This window comes from Rhinolophus sinicus, linkage group LG03 (genome assembly GCF_036562045.2).
Source record: "Rhinolophus sinicus isolate RSC01 linkage group LG03, ASM3656204v1, whole genome shotgun sequence".
NCBI lineage: Eukaryota > Metazoa > Chordata > Mammalia > Chiroptera > Rhinolophidae > Rhinolophus > Rhinolophus sinicus.
Window position 1 is genome coordinate 153,701,578 of NC_133753.1, and position 21,426 is coordinate 153,723,003.

A 21,426-nucleotide genomic window follows, 5' to 3' on the forward strand; every position below is an offset into this window, starting at 1 on the left:
CCCAATAAGCAAAACCCAAACTCATAGAAACAGAGAACAGATTGGTGTTTGCCAGGGGCAGGGGGTTGGGGGGAATGGGTGAAAGTGGTCAAAGGGCACAGACTTCTAGTTATAAGATGAATGAGTTCTAGGGATGTAATGTACAGCATGTGACTATAGTTAACAATACTGTATTATATATTTGAAAGTTGCTTTAAGAGAGTAAATCTTAAAAGTGCTCACACCCTCCAAATTAAAAACAAAATGTGTAACTATGTGAAATGATGGATATGTTAACTAACCTTGTTTTGGTCATCACTTCACAATACCTATATATATCTTAAACTTACATAATGTCATATGTCAATTATATCTCAATAAAGGTGAAAAGTATTTTAAAAAGAAAAAAAGAGTTTTACTACTACTTCTCAAAAAAAAAAAAAAAAAAAGTTGGGTTGCAATGTATGTCTTCCTATTCCTGGTCTAATTTTCTTCTACTCCAAACTACCTCTTTAATTCACAGATCAATTAAGAGAGTAGCTTTTCTTAAAGTAACATTGTTCTCCACTTTGATTATTTAATGATGGTTTATGTGTGGACATACATGCAAGATGGAGACAAATCTATATGCTCTCTAGCAAGATTATGATAGCTCTTGGTAAACTACTGGTTTTGAATGATTAAAAATGTAGCAGTACCAGGCAAGCTACTGATTATAGCTGCACTTACTAACTACACTTAAGGATCTGGTGAAAAAAGCTATGGTGCAAACAGCCAAATATTTTCCTGTGCAACACATCTGAAATTATAAAATCAATAAAGGGTATGAGTCACTATCTTAGAATCTACTTGGCATGTTTATAAAGTGAGCCCCTGTAAAGTTGACAAGGGGCTAAGATAATTTTTTTGAAAAATTAGATAACACATGGAGACAGCCATTATAGATCATTTTTGTGACCACAAGTATATTGTTTCATTGCAGTTAGATTGTTCCTAAAATTCTGGAGTGTGAGGGCCCTAGGAATTTCTAATTTCATGTCCCAAATTATCCTTGATTGTTCAAGTATAATGTGTTGATTCAGTATTTCACATTTTCAAGTGTAAAAAGAAACAGAAACATAGCACTATGTTCACGGGCCAGGGCTGAATTTGAAAAGGGTCAGAGTAGTTTAGACAGAATACAAAGAGGGTAAATGGTAAGTGGTCAGTAGGCTGATTATCATTAGCTTTTAGCTAATCTTTCCTTTGTTCTTTGAAATCTCCCTCACACATTCAGATTTCAGTTGTGGGAAGACAGACACAGAAGAAAAAAACTTACAAAAGAAAATCAATTTTTACAATTTTAGATCCTGAGCTGAATATTGGTGTACACGATTTATTGTTGATAAGCAGGAAGATAGAATAGAGGAAGTATGGGTTCCAAAGTTATCCATAGATGGGTTCAAATCCCACTTCTCTCAATTTATTTTTCAGGACAGTGACTGAGCCACAGTTCAGTCATCTGTGAAATGGGGTTGATGAGAAGATTAAATCAGAATATAAAGTGCTGCAATAGTAGGTACTTAATGTTCACACCCTTTGAATTTCACCTACCACCCATTGAAATTATCATTAACACCTAGATTTACTGATGGCGTTTTGTATCATCAGACAGAGTTAAGATGAAGACTACTTAAATTATTTTTGTATGATCAAAAACTATGCAACAAAATGGGCTGTTTGAGCTGTTGTTTAAGTGAGGTAATATTCTAAAGAAATAGAAAAATGAAAAAAAATGTAGGTATTGGAGAACTAAGAGGAACAAAGAATCAGAAATCAAGTGGTAAATATTAAAACAGACATGAATGTAATCAGTCTGTAGAAATGTTTTAAGTGTGAAAACTAAGTAGTTGATTGGGGGTAATACTCATAGTATGAAGAAGATAGGAAAAGAATACAAAATAAATTCTATATAGTCCACAAATGGAAAAAAAATAGCGGGAAACAGTGTCCTATGACAGATAGTACTATACAACTAACAGTTTATTTCGTACAACAATAACAACAGCACATATTCTGTGAGTGTTCAAGTCTGTTTTTCTATTACTGTGACAAAGGAACAAGACTCAACTAAGATCGAGGCATAACAAAATTAATGAATATATAAAACCTCGAATGAAATGTGAGATGGTAAGGAAACGTGAGATTACATTGCACACAAAGGATAACACTATCTACCATACACACCAAGAAAGTGTTCAGTTTATAAGAATATATCTTTAACATTGAATCTTGAGTTAAAAAGCTTATTGTCCTCTTACAAATAGAAATGAGTTATCATGTCCTATCACCTTCTATCCCATCCCATGAAATTGGAATTGATCAACTTAAACTTTAACTCAAATTAGAGAATAGCAGTCATAACATCTTGTCTTCAGAATGAAAATAGAATTAGACACTATCTATCCAATCCTCTTATTTAAAATAAATGGCGAAATAAAGACCTAGAAATCAACACTATAAATTAATGAAAGGGAAGAATTTGATTTCTAGTTTTCAAAGCAGCTAGAATATCCCATTTTATATTATGAGGTTCTTTCCCCCCACCCTAGTTTTTTGTATAGTGCACTGATTTTCTGACAGGTATATAGCAGTAAACCCAAAGGCCTTTTCTAAAGGGAACTGGGTAGCCTACAGCCCATGTTTAAGCGATGGGTCTAATGGCAAGGTTGATGCTTTGTGAGTCCATTTCCTAAACGCAATTATTAAACCAGAATTGGGTACATGACTTTCCATATAATGAATTATGACACAAAATGATTAGATAAATCAATTGGATTTCCTTTCTTGGAAACATGATCAGGACGTACTATGATCATTTACCATTTACCAGTTCTTAAAGCAGAAGCTAAAAAGTCATGATGTGGTAGGCAGGCAGCCATCATTAGATTCCAAGTGCAAGCAAAATTATAAAGGGGCAGAAATTCTAAACAAAAAGAGAGGAGAATGGGCCAGTACAGAGAGAAGCAAGGAAGCTTTGAGCAAGATGACATGGTCCATCAGAGTGTTAGTAACTGTTCCTGGGAGCTGCTTTGCTTCTTGATGGCTATTTCCACAAATTACTTAACCTATCCCTTTCTCTTAAGGCAATCTAAATGAGTTGTTCTTCCTTGGAACCAAAAAAGCTTAATCAGAACAGAAATACTAAATAAATATTTAAATAAATAATCACATGATTATGTATATATTTTAACAAACTATTCCCAAAATGTGTGGAAGGAATTGAACATTTTTGGGAGTTGTCTAGGAACTGTGGGATGGTACAATGAAGGCTGATGGCTATCATAGCAATCAATTTCCTTAAACACCAGAGTAAATTTGAGAGCTGACATGAAAGTCTCTGAGAGGTACTGAGTATAATGAATATACCCAGATGGGTGAAGAGTAAACTGAGTAGGAAGAATAGAGAAAATCCCAGAATAAAGCCAGCTGCCAGTTCAGGGCATGCATCCTCTTTACAGACAACGGAATTCCTTACCCATCTACTTCTACCCTCCTCCCCCTTCCCATGCCTTTTCCAAGTTATGCTATTTTGGTGCTGAGCATTGGCAATCACTACCCCTGCTGCCATCACCGGAAAAAAAACCCCAAACCCAAAACCTCACACAATATTCATTTTATTAACACTTTATACCAGTGGGAAATGTAGGAACACTAGCAATTTATCCTCACTATGATGCCAGCTTTCAGGTAATATTTGTTTCCCAAGACTTAGTCCACATCTCAAAGGACCTACAACATTTCTTATCATGCATTTCCAGGGGGCACCACTATTTACAAATCTGGTGGACAAACATATGCTTTATTTGAAGAAATATAAAAGGGAGCTCCTAGTACATTATGACAATATGAAGTTAGGTGATACAAGAGCTAATACAGTAATTACTTATCTGGAAATCTAATTTAGAACTAGTAGATAGTACATGAAAAAAATGCACAAGAGGAAATACAACAGTAAATGAAGTAACGTTTTCAGACTAATTAGCAAAGATAATTTTATAACAATAATATCTGATACTGCTAAAGATATGATGAATCAACTTGAACAAATTACTGACAGAATATAAACTAACACAACCTATTGGAAATCAGCTCAGCAATCTATATCAAGAGCCATATACATTTCTATACCCTTTGTCCTCATGATTACACTTCTGAGACTGTATCCTAAGAATTCTAAATACAGAAAAGAAAGTATTATTTTCAAAGATTTTATCCCAGGTTATTGCTAATACAACAATAAACATATGGGTAAATAACACAACATTCAACTGTTAGGCTATTATACAGCCATTAAAACAGATGGCTAATTTCGGTTATGACATGGAAAATGTTTATGATTAGAAAGTAAAAAAAAAAAGGATTAAAAGTTGTATATAGAAAACAATTACAGATAAGAAAAAATATGTATAAGACAGAATTATTAAATGAAAAAAAATAGAAGGAAATAATGAAAAGCTAGCAATGTATTAGAGTGTTAAGATAATGGGTCCTTTTTTCTGTTCTCCTTAAAAATGTTTCAATATTGTAGTTATGTTACCTTTACAAGGAAAAAAATATAAAATACTCCAACAGTATAATTGTTTGAAGTCATAAATAGGGCAAAACAAAAGAACTCAAAGAAGAATTCACTATATTATGGTACAATGCTTGCTATTCACAGTGTCATAAACAAACTTAAATTACACCTTTTTTTTTTTTTTTTACTTTTTAAGAAGGTATGAAATATAGATTTTTGGTGAAAATTCTTACAGGTACTTAAAGGGTTAAGTTTTAGTTGTAGAAAATTGATGTACTTTTGCTCAGATTATGCCATTAAAATGAGTAGACACAATATTAATATTGAAAATTAAAAAAATATCTTTATAGTAATTGAAAAAAACTGATTCAAAGCAGAAGAATTATACCAGAAAAGTTATTTTATAATCCGATAAACTTAGTCTCAGAGAAATGCTGTCTTAATAATTAGAGAACAGAAGTTTCACTTTTGCTTTAAAAAAAAAGGGAATTATTATAGATTCTACACTTGTGACTAGTTTTTTTATTATGATTCTAATACTTTATATGTATGAAAATAATTTTTGATAATGTTATAATATCAAATTAATGTTAAGACTTATTTAAATGTTTAAATGAAATACTCAAGATATACAAATACAGTAAGACTACAAAATTTAGAACAGGAATACCACAATTTTCTTTAATATAAAAATATTTTAAGCATCTCTCACCAACTTCCTAATGTTTCAAAACAGTTTTGCATCATTCCAGAAATATCATTAAGAAAAAAAAAAATCAATAAAAGCTCAATTAAATCATATGCTGAACTAGAAGGAAAAAAAAATCTCATAAAAAAGGTAAAAGCCAACAGCAAATTAAGATGAATTTTAGCTTAGAAAAGAGGGTCTACAATTCTTCTATAATGGTTCTTAAGACTTCTGTAGTAACAAGTTCTATAGATTCTCTCAATAATCATACCTATAAATATTTTAAACAAAAATTATTAATGTATAAGAGAATTCCGACTGTAGAACTGAGCATACCACAAATAATTTAAATTTGTCATTTAGCATATACCGAACTGAAAAAGATTAGAGTTCTAGTACTTTTCATTTTGCTAATCAATCATTTGTGTCATATACTATTTTAGTTTTTAAGAAAATAATTCATAAATCATTTAAGTAATTTAAAATTAAGACATTTAGAAAATAGTAAATGGAAACTGTTTAAGATGAAAAATTATATTAAAATTGTCACTGGATTCTTAATATATTTTTCTGCCTAACGAAACTAATATAATAGCTAAGAAGAGATGGAAAGAAAATATATGCTTACGCATTATCTTCACTTGAGACTAATGGTATAGTTCCGTGTGCCTATTTAGTCTATGAGGTACACTCATAATTTGTAGACATAAGAGTTTAATGAACTGCCTCAAAAGCACACACTATTTCCATTACACTAAGCTGATTCTTAGAAAGGAAAATAAATTCACTATAAAGTAAATTTTCCTAAATTATTTTCCTAAAGTAGGGCTGGAGATACAGAAAGCAAACCTTTGTCTTAAGTCACATGGTATATTTCAATTAAAAAAACTTTCATATAGCAAATAATCCATATTACAAGCAGTTAATAAAATATAGTCTCCAGTCAACTTTCATTATACATTCTTATAGGAGTAGCGTGCATATTCTAGAATAAACTCTAGAAATTAAATCAATAAGCAAACATTTATTAAGTACTTGTATCTGCAAAATTTTATAGCTGGAAACTACAAATACAATAAAAGTCTGGAATGAGAGGGATGAACTAGGAAATCTCTAAGATTTCTTTACCTTATTAAACAATTGGCTAGGTATTTGATGAACGTGACTTAAAAGCATCTGAGATGTATACGAGTTTATAATACCCAGAGCTATAAAATGACAATCTTACCTGAAATCATAATTTTGTCCTGGCTGATCAATTTAAGCTCTACTAGAATCTCAATGGAGTGTGACTATGTAGATTGTTTTATAAATACAAATTAAATAAAAATTGTCTGCTGTGTACCTGATCAGCAAGTACCAACCCCAAAACAAAAGCCTTTAGCCCACTAGGATGTCAAGTTATAGTAAAGCCAGGATTTTTATTAGAACCTTTTCATTTTTAGGCCTCAAACGTTTCTTTAAGCTTCCCCATCAAATACCTAAATTAAATCTTAAACTACTGTACCAGTCTCTTGATTCTGAGCTTACAAGACTCCAGAAAAACCTCCTACCTGTTTTCAGTTTCTCTACCGTTTCATTCTTGACTTATGGAGGAGGGGGACGGGTGTCAGGCCAGAGAAAGGACACTGTCAGGGGAGGCGACGCAGACACTTGAACTCACAGCCACAGCCTTTCTGGAGCTAAACAAGCCCAGTGTAACTTCATAGGACGTTAGGACAAACTGCCTCTGACCATGCGTCTTTAAGTCTTCTGTGCCATAAAGAGCCAAAATAACATCATCAAACAAGGAGTGTCAGAGATCTGGGGCTCTCGTCCCTGCACCAAGAATAGCTAGCTGGGCAATCCTGCACAAATCATTTACACTTATTTGGTTCATTTCCTCATCTGTAAAGCTACTAAAGACCATCCTTTCAGCTTCTAAAAGTAAAACATTTAGTTGACTATAAATAATGCATCTGGTCAAATTCCACATATAAAAGCCAGCCTTACTTCTTTTCTTTATACTTGCTACTGAAATTCTCCAAGCCTTCAGGGTAACTTGTCTTCAACTCCATTGTTCCAGTGTAGTTCTGGGACTACTAAATTACCTGAGTGAAAGCTACATGTCACTTGATTCCCTCAGCAAATACTTGCGCTCCTGTGAAAGGAAGGGCACCGTACTGGGCTGGCTCAGGTCACTTCTTACAGAAGTCACGCTCAACATTAAGAACAATCGTTAATTGAAAATGGTTCAAGAAAACTTTTCATCATAACTTGGGTTTCTACTGAACAGAAGTTTTTACCCATTATACCCTAAAAACTGTGTTTAACAGAACACTGTGTAAAACATTGTTTTTAACTAAAAATTTATTAGAGAATTCTAATTCCTGCTCTGTGGTTTCAACAGTTCACTGTCTAACGCTCTTTTCCTAAATTAAGTCTCATACTATTTTCTAATAAAGGTTTGACAAGCAGCATTTTATGAAATGAAACATACTTTGTGAAACAGATCAGGAACCTTCATACCATGTTCATGTACGTACTACCATCTAAACTCTACCACAGAAGAATAAACCCAAGTATTTTATTTAACCTTCTAAACAATCAACATCAATAACTCTGAAAACATCATTTATGCAAAAGTCTGGTAAATTTTACATATAAAGTTTAAATATCTTCACTTTTCTTGCTCTTCCTTCTGTCCTAATGCTCATCAGGGTGATATATTAAACCCTGATCTATCATTACAAAGAGTTATAATGTAGATCTAGAAATTTAAAATTATCCTTTTGATATACGGATCACTGCCTCTTATCTACATACTGGGCGTGCCAAAAAATTGTGTACACATGACTTGTATTCATCTTTTGTTATCAGCATATATCGAATATTACAATTTTAATACAGTTTTTTCCTTCCTTAAAATGTGTATACTTTTTTTTTGGCACCCTCTGTATTTGACTTATTCGTCCACTTCAAACAAGGAATATCAGATTTTTCCATGCACTACATGGGTGGCTCTGTAGTACAGCACTTAAGAGTACACACCCGGAGTTCCTCTGCTTGACTTTGAGTTCTTGTTCTGCCACTTAATATTAGTCATGGAAAGATTAATTAACCTATGATCTATAAAATGAAATAATAGTACCTCTGTCTCTTGGGGTTGTTATGAGGATAAAATGGCAAAGAGTCCATTAAAATAAACTTTCTCTGTCTAAAAAGACAACAACTAAATGTAATATAAAACTCGGGACTGGATCATATACAGGAGAAAAAAATGTTATGAAGGATGTAACTGGTACAAGTGACAAAACTGTAATACAGACTGAAAAACTACATTTCCTGAATTTGATACCAGTGTTATTTCAGGAAAGAATATCCTGGCTCTTAAGACATATAGGTCATAAGACATTAAGGGGTAAAGGGGAAAATGTATGGGACCTACTATCAAATGATCAAAAAAATATTTGTGTGGGGCCGGCCCGGTGGCTCAGGCGGTTAGAGCTCCATGCTCCTAACTCTGAAGGCTGCCGGTTCGATTCCCACATGGGCCAGTGGGCTCTCAACCACAAGGTTGCCAGTTCAATTCCTCGAGTCCCGCAAGGGATGGCGGGCTCTGCCCCCTGCAACTAAGCAACTAAGATTGAACACAGCACCTTGAGCTGAGCTGCCATTGAGCTCCCGGATGGCTCAGTTGGTTGGAGCGTGGGCTCTCAACCACGAGGTTGCCAGTTCACCACGAGGTTGCCAGTTCGATTCCTCGAATCCCACAAGGGATGGTGGGCAGCGCACCCTACAACTAGTAATGGCAACTGGACCTGGAGCTGAGCTGCGCCCTCCACAACTAAGATTGAAAGGACAACAACTTGACTTGGAAAAAAGTCCTGGAAGTACACACTGTTCCCCAATAAAGTCCTGTTCCCCTTCCCCAATAAAATCTTTATATGTGTGTATGTGTGTGTGTGTGTTAGTGGGAAGAATGTGGCAAAATGTCAAAAATCGGTGAAACCGGTAGTGTTTATGGGATTTCTCCGAATTATTCTCACAACTTTTCTCTAAGTTTAAAAATACTTAAAATACCTTTCAAAACCAGCTTTGACTCCATTCGCCTTCCACTACTACTCAATTTCTCCACTCACCTGTATTCACAGACAAATTTGAAAGTTGTGTACAGCCACCATCTCCCCTTCTTTTCCCTACTCCATTGAGACTGAGATTTCCTTATTGGTCTCAACCTAATTTCACCATAGCGCTGAACACAGGCAACCACTGTTTCACCTCTCCGCCCGTGGCATCACATCTCCCTGGTTTGCCTTTTATTTCACTTGCTACTCTTCGTCAGTCTCCTTTGCTGGTTCTCCCACCCCTAAATATCCTAGGCCCTTTTCTTTTTTCTATCTACATGATCTCATCCAGTCTCTGCCATGAAAGAGCACCCTGAATTCCAGACTTAAGTATCCAACATCTTACAAGACATATCTATATCTACTTGTTTGTTAAATGGGTATCTCAGTCTTTGTTGCTAAAACAGAACTCTTCATTCTTTTCCCAGCACATTCAAATCTGCTTCTCCTCCAGCTGCCCAACATCACTAAATACTATTATATCAATATATTATATCAAGCTGAACTAATACTAAATACTAAGGGGTCATCCTTGATTTCGCTTATATCTCACATCTAAACTATCAGCCAGTAATTGTCAAAATTTAACTTTAAAATATACCCTCTGACCACTTCTTACCTTCTCCACTGTCCAGATGCATGTTCTACAAGAGCATGGTCTATGGCACTAGGTTTCCTTGCTTTCTCTTTTGTTCTTTTACAGCCCATTTTCTGAGACAAAGCAGCATAAATGACCATATTAAAGCTTCAGTGAAACCACGTCTTCTCGCTGTCCAAACCTTCCAATGGTTTCTCATCACACCTCATATCCTTACCGCAGCCTACACACAAAGTTGCACCTCATCTGGGCTCCTGCCCCTCTCTGAACTACTCTCCTAGCAGTCTCTGCGCCCTTTTTCACTATGTTCCACTCAGGGTTTTTTTGTACTTCCCTGATAATGTTATGCTTGGTCCCACCTCAGAGTCTTTACTTTTGCATACTCTTTTTTCAAATATTCTTATTATTCACTCCTTCTCCTCATGCAGACTGCTGGTCAAATACGACATTTATGAAAGATAATGTTCTCTCCCCTCTCTTCCCCCATTATTTTCTATTTCCTCTCATTGCTTTAGTTAGTACCTTTTTCTTGATTTCCCCTTTCTTCATTAAAAAAAAAAAAATCTTTAAAGGAAAAATGAATACGTGACTGTTTCTCATTATATGAAAAATGTAAATACAGATGAAATTCAAGTTCCCTTCAAGTACATCTCCTCATCTTGGGCCCCTCCCTGGAGGTACTCCAATATCCATTTGATGCATATTCTTATAGAGCTGTCCTTTGCACATTTAAATACGTGTTTCCGTAGAAATAAAAAAGGCTTTATTTCTGTTCTATGAAAACTCATTCAAAATATGCCTTCGCTTTCCTACCCATTACGTATAGCTCTATTTCATTACTAACTGCAGTATGGTTTATCATGAACACTTAACCTACGTGTAGTTCCAATTTTGCACCATTACAAGTAATTCATTCATTTAAGAAATATTTACTGAGTGCCTATTATATTCTACGCACTGTTTTAGTTGCTGCAGATACAGCAAAAAATAAAATTAAGATCTTTGCCCTCTCGGGAACTTACATTCTTGTAGGAGGAGAAAGACAATAGAACACATAATGCAAATTTTTTCTGCATAGGGCCAGACAGTAAATATTCTAGGCTTTGCAGATCACATATGTCTGTTGTATGTTCTTTGTTTTTGTGTTACAACCCTTTAGAAATGTAAAATCCATTCTTAGTTCATAGGCTGTACAAAAGCAGGCCACAGGGCAACGGGGCTGTAGATTGCTGACCCTGATATAGTGTGTTAGAAGGCGGTATGTGCTTTGCAAAAAATAAAGAATCCAGGATAAAGAGGATGGGAGAAAGTAGGATGCATTATTAAGTAGGGGGTTAGAGGAGGTGAAATCTGAGCAAAGACCTGGAGGTAAGACCAGTGAGCCAAGTAGGTATTTGGGAGAACATTCCAGACAGCTGAACTAGCTAAAGCAAAGGCCCTGAAGGGGGAACATGTCTGATATATTTATGATATAACAAGGCCAGTGAGCATGAGGTCAGGAAGGTGAAGTGAAAGGGAAGTGTGTTGAAAAGATTATGTAGAGCTTTGCAGGCCACTGTAAGGACTAGATTTTGTGTGTGTGAGAATGGTGCAGACAAAGGCTGGATTGGAAGTGGGTTTAATAGAGCATGAGAGGAGAAAACTTGGCAATAGCAATGGAGACAACTCTTTCGAGGAATAATGCTACAAAAGGAAACAAAAAACCCCACAAAAAAACCAAAACACAAACAAACAAAAAACAAAGGGGGGAAATAGGTGGTAAAAAGTGGGTCTTTTTTTCTTTGTTTTTTTTTTAAAGATGGGAGAAATAATAGCTGATAGAAATAATCCAATAAAGAAAAAAATTGATGTGAAAGGAGAGAAGCTGAAGTGATGTCACGGAGCAGATGGGAGAGGATGGGATCTAGTACAAAAGCAGACACAGGAACATGAACACTTAATCTAAGGTAACAAGCAGAAAAATAGCACATATTGGCACAGATGCTGGTAGGCACATGGGGTGGAGGGAGTCTCGAAATTTTCTGATTGCTTCAATATTCTTAGCAAAGTAGGAACCAAGATCATGAGCTGAAAATGAAGACGAGAAGAGATGTTGCAGGTTTGAAGAAACAAAGGTATGAAATAGTCATTTAGGAGAGTGGGGAAGTGAACAGACTAGGAAAATAAAGTATAATCAACAGGCAGCATTAAGGACCCACTTGAGGTACATGGTCGTGGGTAGTTGTGTGTTTTCTTCTAGCCACACTAAGTTACAGAGGGGCAGGTGCAAAGAAAGCAGAGAGTTGGTTTAACTACTAGGACTGTGGATCTACCAAGGAAGCAAAGAGCAAGGGAGCGGATCCAAAGCAGTGATTCAAATGATTAACCATTGAATTTAAGCTGAGTAAGAAAGGGAATCAAAACATCAAGAGGTGATTGGCTGGGAAATAGTACCGTGTTTCCCCCAAAACAAGACCTAGCCAGACTATGAGCTCTATGCATCTAATGGAGCAAACATTAATATAAGACCCGGTCTTTCTTATAAGACCAGGTCCAATATAGTATAATATAATATAATACAATACAATACAATACAATACAATACCAGGTCTTATATTAATTTTTGCTCCAAAAGACACGTTAGAGTTGATGGTCCGGCTAGGTCTTATTTTTGGGGAAACATAGGTAATAGGATCATTGGATTGGAGGTTCCACTGGCGTAAAAAGATGGCTGGGGTTGAAACACTAACTAGGAAGAGTGAGCTACAAAAATAGGAAGTAGGGTCACATAGTAAAATACATGAAATGGCAACTATGGAGGGACTGCAGTTATTGACAACGCAAGAGGGTATCACGATGGAGTGAGTGACTGAGAGACAGGGTAGATAGGAAAAGCACTGGAGAAAAGGTCTAGGACACGAGTCAGGGTACTGGAAAGATCAGTTATGTTCACTCTTCAATTTCTTTATTTTTTTTAATTTTTTTTTACTCTTCAATTTCAAGATTGAGGTGGTATTACAGAGACGGGGCAGTGAGCATGGAGCTAAAATAACTGAGAAATGAGTACTAAGGACTTGGAGGTTAGTAGTTGATAGTAATCATGAGGGTTAGTGGATTACATAATCTGATGAAATAACCCCAAAGTGAGGATTTTTAGGAAGAAGATGTTTAGGGAGAAGGGAGAATAGTCTGAAAGCAGCAAAAAGATGCAGACACCTTTGTTACTTATTAGAACAGTAATAAGGAGAGCTATGGAAAAGAACAACAACATCCAAACTGTACAATGTAAAAAATCAGGTTTCCATAAGAGCAAGAAAACGAAGGGAATTTTTTTTTCTTTATTTAGAAGTTTATTATTCTGTGGATTTTGATATACCATCTATCAGTCTTCCTGAAACTTCCGTACAGCGTGAAGGGAACGTTTAAGTATAGGCTGAGACTGGGTTTTGCAGATGATGGACTGTGAATTCCAGCAGGCACAGCAAAAGAATATGAAGAGTTGGGAAGGGGCTTAAAAAAAGCAGACAAATATAGACCCTTTCACGAACTGGAGAGCAGGAGATGAAAGGTGACCTGGAAGTCTGGAGGTTCTGTTGCTACTGACAGACATATTGTATATATAACTGACTCCTGATATACCCGTATGTTTCTCTAAGAAATAGATTGCTGTGCTGATTTATTCAATGTATGAATTTCCCTACAAACTTGACAATACACTTTTTCACTTTTGCCAATATGATGGGTAAAAAAATATTCAGTTTTACTTTGCATTTCCCTATTGATGGGGTAGAACATTATTTCATACTTACTGGCTAACTGCATTTCCTCTTCTGTGAATCTACCCATTTAAAAACCTGAGTTCTTTTCTTATTGCTTTATAGTGCTTAAAAATAATCGATTTTTCTATTTTATTTTGCTCTTAATGAGTCACACAAATCAATGTTGTAAATTTCTCCTTTCACATTTCTCAATGGTTGGTGCTAGGGCAACACAGGCTCAGTTGGTTATCTCTTCCTCAAATCCTTCTACTATATACTAGAGGTTCGCTAACTACGGTCCACTAGTCAAATCTGGTCACACCATTAGTTTCAACAAGGTCTATGACAGCTTTTGCCACACAATGGCTGGGCTGGTAGGGTCCACAAAGCAGAAAATACTTACTGTTTGGTCCTTTACAAGGAAAATTTGTGGACTCCTGCTCTAGGAGGGCCGCTGAACAGCCTAAGAGTTTCAAGAACACAGTAGGTCCTTACCTTTGCTGACATACTCTCTGAAGCGCTGCTCCTAGTCCCCAGAAACACCTGCACCATTTCTCACTCTATATGAAAGCTGTTACGAGCCTTCCCGGGTGCTCCACAGATGTATTACTATTATGAAAGCTGTAACTATACTTCATTGAGCTTCTTTGTTCACATCTCTCTCTCTCTCCACTAGTACGTAAATCTCTTGAGGACAAGGGACAATCCCAGCACCAATAAAAGTTTAGTTAATGAATAAATGGCACACAAAGTCTTTCATAATTTGCCATCTTTCTCATTATTTTCCTGTTTTCCTATTAGCCAGTGAAAATAATCTGTCTTTTTATTTCATTATTTTTCAAAAACATCATTTCTAATGACAGCGTAATGATCAGTGTTTTATATTCGTTTTCTTCACAATTTTGGTGGATACCACCTATTCCTGATAATTTATGTGCATCTATTTAGTCTGTTCATGATTTGTTGAAATATACCTCTTCCTGAATTTCGTCTTTAGCAAAGACAGAAACAATGGAATCTTGGCCTTTCTGGGTTCAACCTTTTCATCTATGGCAGTAACTTCTGCACCTGAGGATTAAGGGGCTCCACTGATAAGTATTTTATTAATGGCTTCAGAGTGCTTCAAAGTCAACTATAAAAATGCAATTTTTTTTAATTTGCTTAAGTTTTCAGTATAAAATTAACCTCCCACCCCTTGCGGGTAGTCTTATACTCCTTACCTGGGACATCTCTATTATATTTTTGTTTATATCTCTAATAAGATTTCATTTTACTTTGTCAGGGGTTTTACTAAGTGTATTTTTCAGTTTAGTTATTTAACGGGCATTTGTCATTTCTCTTAACCCCAAATTTGATGGATTTCTTTTTCTTTCCCCTATTTGTGTTGTCATTACTAAGAATGTTTCCCCCACAAATGCTTGCTGCATTCATTTTAGAAACCAGCTTTATATATTTATTACAAATTACATCTCATCCAGGTAAGGGCTTTTCCCCCCCTTTTCTAAAATGTACATGGATAGTTAACCCTGTTTAATTAATTTACCCATTCATTACTTCCAGCTCAGTTTCACTATCTTAATAATGTGGTCTATGATCTACAGTTAGATTCATTGTTATCGTGAATTGTAAAATTCATTGTAAGATTCCGTATTCATTCAATGTTTATGTATTCATTATAAGGATCTGAATATGTATAATACATAAAATTGTATACACAAAAGATCATGAGCTTTGCAATCAGGCAGATCTAGATTTAGATCCAGCCTTGAACACTCTGAGACCTTGAGCCAAGTACTTAGCTACCTATACTTCAGTTCTCCCATCATTAGCCAAATGGAAGTAACTCCCTTAGTGTAACACAGGGCTAGGATAATGAGCATAATGTATGTAAAAGTAACATGCTTACAAAAATGCCCATTATATTACATGGAAAAATGGTAATTAACTCCCTCTTCCCTCCCATCTCAAGCAATAAGAGCAATAAATGCTGGGCTCCTCAATTTAAGTCCATTATTAAATTCCCTTAAGTAAAAGAAATTTGGCAATTATGGACCATGAGCTTTGGATGTTCATATACTCTGACCCAGTTTTTACACTTTGGGGAATCTATCTTAATGAAATAATCTAAAACACAGAAATTGTTTTATGTACAAAGATGTTCATTGTCATGTTTCTTTTAACTGCAAAAATAATTAGAAACTTGCTAACTGTCCAACAGTAAAATGTTTAATTATGAGAAATTACACCGAAGTTATGTGGTTATTTAAAAAGATGTTGACAAAATAACTTAATAGCATGAGAAAATGCTTAATGTGTTGAGAAAAGCAGAATGTAAAATTATTCAGTGTTCTCAACTGTGTAAAAATCAGAAAAACTAAGAAAAACATATTGCAAGGAAATGCACCAAAGCATTTATAGCAGTTTTCTCATAGTCCTGATATTAGTGATTATTATTTTATGGTTGTTTTATATAGTTTTCTAAAATACCAATGATCATGACAATTATGAAATAGCAATTATTTATGGAGTGTTTACAACATGCCCGGCTCAATTCTATGAGCTTATTCATCTAATCCTCATAACATTATGAGATGAGGAAATCAAGGCACAGTGAGACTGCGTAACGTACCCATGGTCACACAGGTATTTTGGAAGGTGCCAAGATTTGAATACAAGAAGTCTGGCTGTATAGCTCCTGTTCCTAACTGCTATACTACAAGATCTGCTTTGTTTTCAAATTTTAACCATTAAAAAGGCACATGTCAATTCAAATCTTGTGGTCTTTCTTTCAGTTATCAGCTTTCTTTTAGCTTTCTTTCAGTTTTGAGTTCAAATATTTGCTCTGCCATTGGGTGACACTTTGAAATAAGATGCCACCATTTTTGTATGGGTTCTATCAATTTCAGAAAATTCTAAGACAAATCTGTACTCCTATTTCCTGTTTCAGTATCTCATTAAACCATTGAAATTCTGGAACTCCAACATTCTTCCTTATTATACCTACTGACAGTACTTTCAAGAATTCTAGTAAGGAGGTCTTGGAGCAACCAAATGTGGCTTCTAGAAACTCTCTCTTACATTCACATCCATCCATGTAACTATAAATCTAGTTACCACCTTTGCAAACACCTGTCTTCCCTTGTAAAGTTCACCCCTCTTCAACCCAGGAGACCACTCTCACCTGCCAACACTCCAGATGTCTACCATGGCACTGGCTGAATGGGACTAAGAAAGATCCCCAACATCTGGGGTATGTTGAAATCTGATTCTTCCATTTTGAAGGTGTCCTTATTCTTCATTGTTTTTGAAAACTTAACTGGTTAATCAACCACTTTGATTATCTCGGCTTTCTTACCCTTTTTTGGTAAACAAATTTTTTTCTTTTGGAACAAGATCTTTTTGGCAACAACATATGTTCAAATATCAATCCCAGGAAGAAATATTCATAATTTATACCCTGGGTAATAAAATTAACTTACTGTTGTGCTCCTCTGCAGTTTATATTTAATACATTTTTTCATTACATATGTCACTTGATTTGGCTTCCTTTATAACCAAATTTCTTAAAAACAGTACTTGCAGAATCCAACATAGTTAAATGTAAGAAATTCTCCTAAATATAAAACATTGACATTTCAATGCAGTCCATTTTCAGTATTTAGAAACTTAAGTTCATGTGATGGTTTTAACATTATATAAAGAAAAACTAGTCATAAAAACAATGAATACAGTAACAAGTATTGATAATGGAAATATTTACAACCAGAATCATATATTTTTACCAAAATCTTATCCTGCTCATAACACATAATGGTAATATGCTTGATTACTTTAAAATACTTGAACAGACTGAAACATCAATCAGTGGGAGGAATATTTCCCTGAATAGTCCCGCAAAGATGTAACCACATCAAGACTGATCAAAGATGTAACCACATCAAGACTGATTTAGGTGGGGGTGGGTGGGAAGGAGGGGCTTTTAGGAAAAAGAAAATGGAGCACTAATAGTTCATTAGACTCATATTAAATTACATGAAGTAAAAACCGTACTGCCAATCTGTTATGCATTATATATGCCAGGGAGTAAAAAAGAAATCTGCACTTTCAAACTAGTATTTCTCTTCTGCAGTGACAAGTTTTCAACTTGGTGGAGCCACTCTCTAAGAAGAATGGAGTGCAGGTCAGGGTTAAAGTGGAAAACAGAATCCTTTTCCAAAACACTGAATCCTCCCCTGCTTCACTAAATATAACTTATTTACCATTTTAATATGAAAGCTTAGATATAACAGGGAAACAAATTCCAAAAGGAACTTTTATTATCCTAAAAATGAGCACATCAGTATAGTCATTTTACAAACTTACATTTATGAGAATACCTATTACACGATTCAACTTGTATCTTAAAAACATCTTTTCTTTAGAGTAAAAAAAGGGTACTTATTTATGCCTTCATCATTGAAGTCATCACTGTTTCAAAGCAGTATTATTATTAAGCTTCTTAATACAACTGTTAAAATCAATTTGTGGATAGGCCCCAACTTTAAATTTTTACATTTATCTGCTGATGGAGCAAAATGATTAGTGATTGTTAGGATAACGTGCCCAAACTGTAAGCAATCCTTGCAAAATCCAGTTGATTTTTAAAATCTGTAAACAAATACCAGGCGATCATTTTTAAAGGAAGAACGCCATTCCCCAAACAGGTTGATTGTGGTAGCCGGTCTGCTCCTCAGCAGCTGTCCCCTGTTGCATGTTCGCGTGGGAGAAGTACAAAAGGGTAGAAGGGCAGAAAACAAACCCACGCAAAACCCAGTTACAAACGTTAAAATTATGTAAACATGTCGTGAAACCAGGAGGCCCCAAGGGGAAAGAACTGCCTGGAGAAAGCGATCAGCTGAGTGTGGAAGCGACGGCGTGTACGGGCCCGGGACTCCCTGGCAAAGGGGGCCGGGCGGGGACAAAGACCGGCCATCCGGGGCAGCGCCCGACAGTGTCCAGCACCAGCAGGAAGCAGCCGTCCCGGGGCAGAGACTGCGGGGCTCAGGGCCTCCAAATGCCGCGGTTTAATTGGCAGAGGCAAAAGCTCCCCGGGGAGCAGACCCTCTCCTTCCCGCCGCCCTAACCGGCCCTAGGCCCTAACCTCGGACACCTGAGGAGCCGCTGCCCGCCCGGGTCCCGCAGGACGCCGGGGCCAGCAGCTGTTGGGCTTCGAACCGCGCAGCCGCGGCCGCCTGGCTCCAAACGGCCGGGCGGGGACCGGCAGGGCGGCGAGTTCGGCGCCTCTCCCCGAGCCCTGTCAGCCAGCTCAGAACAGCTTGCCTCCACTCCCGCCCTCCAGTCCAGGGCCGCGCACCCTCACGCCACCTACCCGGTCCCACACCATCCCAGAGGCCTCCGGTGCTCGGGCCGTCTGCCGTAGCGGCGCTGCCTCCTGTCCGAGGCCTGAAATGGCTGCGGAACAAAGAGAATCTGGACTCCGGCGAGCGCTGGTACGATTGGCCAGGGGGCGGGGCCCACCGCGGGAACGTTCGGCGGCGGTCGCCTTGGCAACGGTGCCCCGACCAGGAAAGCGGCGGCTCAGGTCTGTCCCGCCTGCGGACCTGCGCCGGGCAGCTCGCCGCAGCGGTTTCTAAGCCTGCGCTGCAGCCTCCGGCGTCCGGTGTCGGCCCGCCGCGGGGCTCACACGCTCGCGCCCTCTGCGGCTGGCGCGCTGGCCCGAGCCTCGAGCTCGCAGGAGGAGCCGCCGCGGACGCTGCTATGCACCGTGAGCCTCGACCAAAATGGCCCTGTAAGTGTGGTTGTCTAGGGGCTGTCAGGGCCCTCTTAGCATGATGACCCTAGCCCTTCCTAACTTCTGTACCTCAGGATAACTTCTAAAGTGACAGTCCTACCCCAGGAGCCTATTTCACACCGAACATGCCGTATATCCCACAATAATACAGTTCCAATGTCTCTAGTAAAAAGCAGAAATGGCTTCAATAGAAATAGGCAGACAGCTGCGTGCTAATATTGCATGATAAGCTTTTGAGGTGTGCTGTATCTAGCATGACAAGTGCTATGTAGGTAACATTAAATGACTTATAAAATTAAGTTTTACGTCTCCAGGTGTGTATTCATATAAAACTGTAGTTTCTCGCTGAAATAACATGCCCTCTTCCTAACCGGCCATCACGAGAAATTAAAATAGCTTCTATTTTCTGAACAGAAAATAATTCAAAATGGGAGAGGTAGACCTTTTTTATACTTAGGTTTAATAATGGCAATGAAAAATAACTTCCTACATACACATTACTCTTATATATTAATTTACTATATATGAATATTTTAAATTTGCGTAGCTGGATGATCATTCTTTTCTAAGATGATGATGCCTGTGATAATATTCTTCCTCACATGATCAATGTGTGTAAAAATGCCTGCAGTTTTGAGTATCTTACTTGCAAGTGCTATATATATTATGTTATGAAAATGTGTAGCAGTTGTTGTCTTCCAGGCATATTCTAGATAAAATTATAATACCAATACTAGAAAGTGTTTTTTAAAATGTATACTGACACAACTTATTTGTTACACTTGTTAGTAATTTTTGTTTGCAGCAAGTTATTTTTGCAAAACTTCTCACTTATTTAGCTTAAATTTTGAGTGTAAAAGGACCATTTTTATCATTAGAAAATTGAACATAGCAAGAGAAAATATTTCAAATAACTAAAATACTCATGATTTCAAAGTTTTCTAATGTTAATTTGCTAGCAAGTGGATACAGTAGTGTATGGCAAAAAGAGCTGCCTCCTTCTCCCCCCAGGAATAGATTACTAAGAAAAAAAAAAAGGTAAACTTTCCTAAGTTGTAGTTTAGTATATCTGCAGGGAAATTTATATTTATCCAGATAACAAACAGGAGATATTTCAGCATTTGAAAAGTTCCATCTTGGAATAGGGAACTTTGATCTATACAAATCAGGTGAAGTATCTGCATTTTACTTTGCTAAATAAAAATAAAAATAATATTTTCCAAATGTAAAGGATTAGCAAATAATGACTGATGTAAGAAACTACAACTCAATTAATAAGGAATTCACCTGATTAATAGTTTGGAAAAATTGAGATGAGTTGAAAAGAAGTGAAGTATTATTTAGCATATGTAAGAGGATTTATTGGCCAAAATATTTCGAAAGAAAAAAATATTGATTATCAAGTGTTGTGATATCGAAATCAGGGAAATCAAATATTCTTTCTTTTATAAAATTTGAATGAAAGTGAATTGAAATTTTAGTATAAAATAGTTCTGCATTGAAAAAAGAGATGCTTAGACATGTAGCCCTTTTGTCTCTATCTCCTTGGTTAAATTAAGAGTATCTGTTTTAAACAGTAAATCTTATTATTAACAAGGATTTAGTAACACAACAGCTTATTTTATTTCACTTTTTCTGTTGTTTTCTCTTTGTACACTTTGCATATAAAATAGCAGCTACCTGGTAGTGTTTTCTCTTTTTACCCAAATACAGTACAGCAATGCTCATGTGGTAAAACTTAGACGAGTTGTTTGGTATTTTTAAGTGACATATACTGACTTAAAAATAGTAAGTAAACTTTGATTTTTAACCTCAAAATCTATTACAGTTATCTTATATTTTAAATTTCTATATTAATTTTTTTTTCCTTTGGTGAAAAAAATTGACCAAGATAAGAATTAAAGAATAGCAGAATTACAAAACAACATTAAGGGAGAAAACATACCTAGAAACTTTCACCTTGGAAGGG

General features: G+C 36.4%; 2 protein-coding genes across 13 annotated transcripts in view; one reads left to right on the plus strand and one right to left on the minus strand.

The window, feature by feature from the left end:
* The window catches only part of TNPO1 (transportin 1), a 78,316-nt gene extending 59,129 nt beyond the window's left edge, over positions 1 to 19,187 (minus strand). For both annotated transcript variants that reach the window (XR_012495096.1, XM_019728092.2), the window contains exon 1: positions 19,035 to 19,187. Coding sequence is in view for 1 of the 2 variants with exons in the window: in XM_019728092.2 (XP_019583651.1) it covers positions 19,035 to 19,049 (15 nt within the window). In the remaining variant the exon portion in view is untranslated. The remainder of the gene's footprint in view (positions 1 to 19,034) is intronic.
* A 60-nt stretch (positions 19,188 to 19,247) lies between these two features.
* ZNF366 (zinc finger protein 366) overlaps positions 19,248 to 21,426 on the plus strand; it is a 297,857-nt gene continuing 295,678 nt past the window's right edge. For all 11 annotated transcript variants that reach the window (XM_019728096.2, XM_074328843.1, XM_019728097.2 and 8 more), the window contains exon 1: positions 19,248 to 19,454. The gene's annotated coding sequence lies outside the window, so the exon portion shown is untranslated. The remainder of the gene's footprint in view (positions 19,455 to 21,426) is intronic.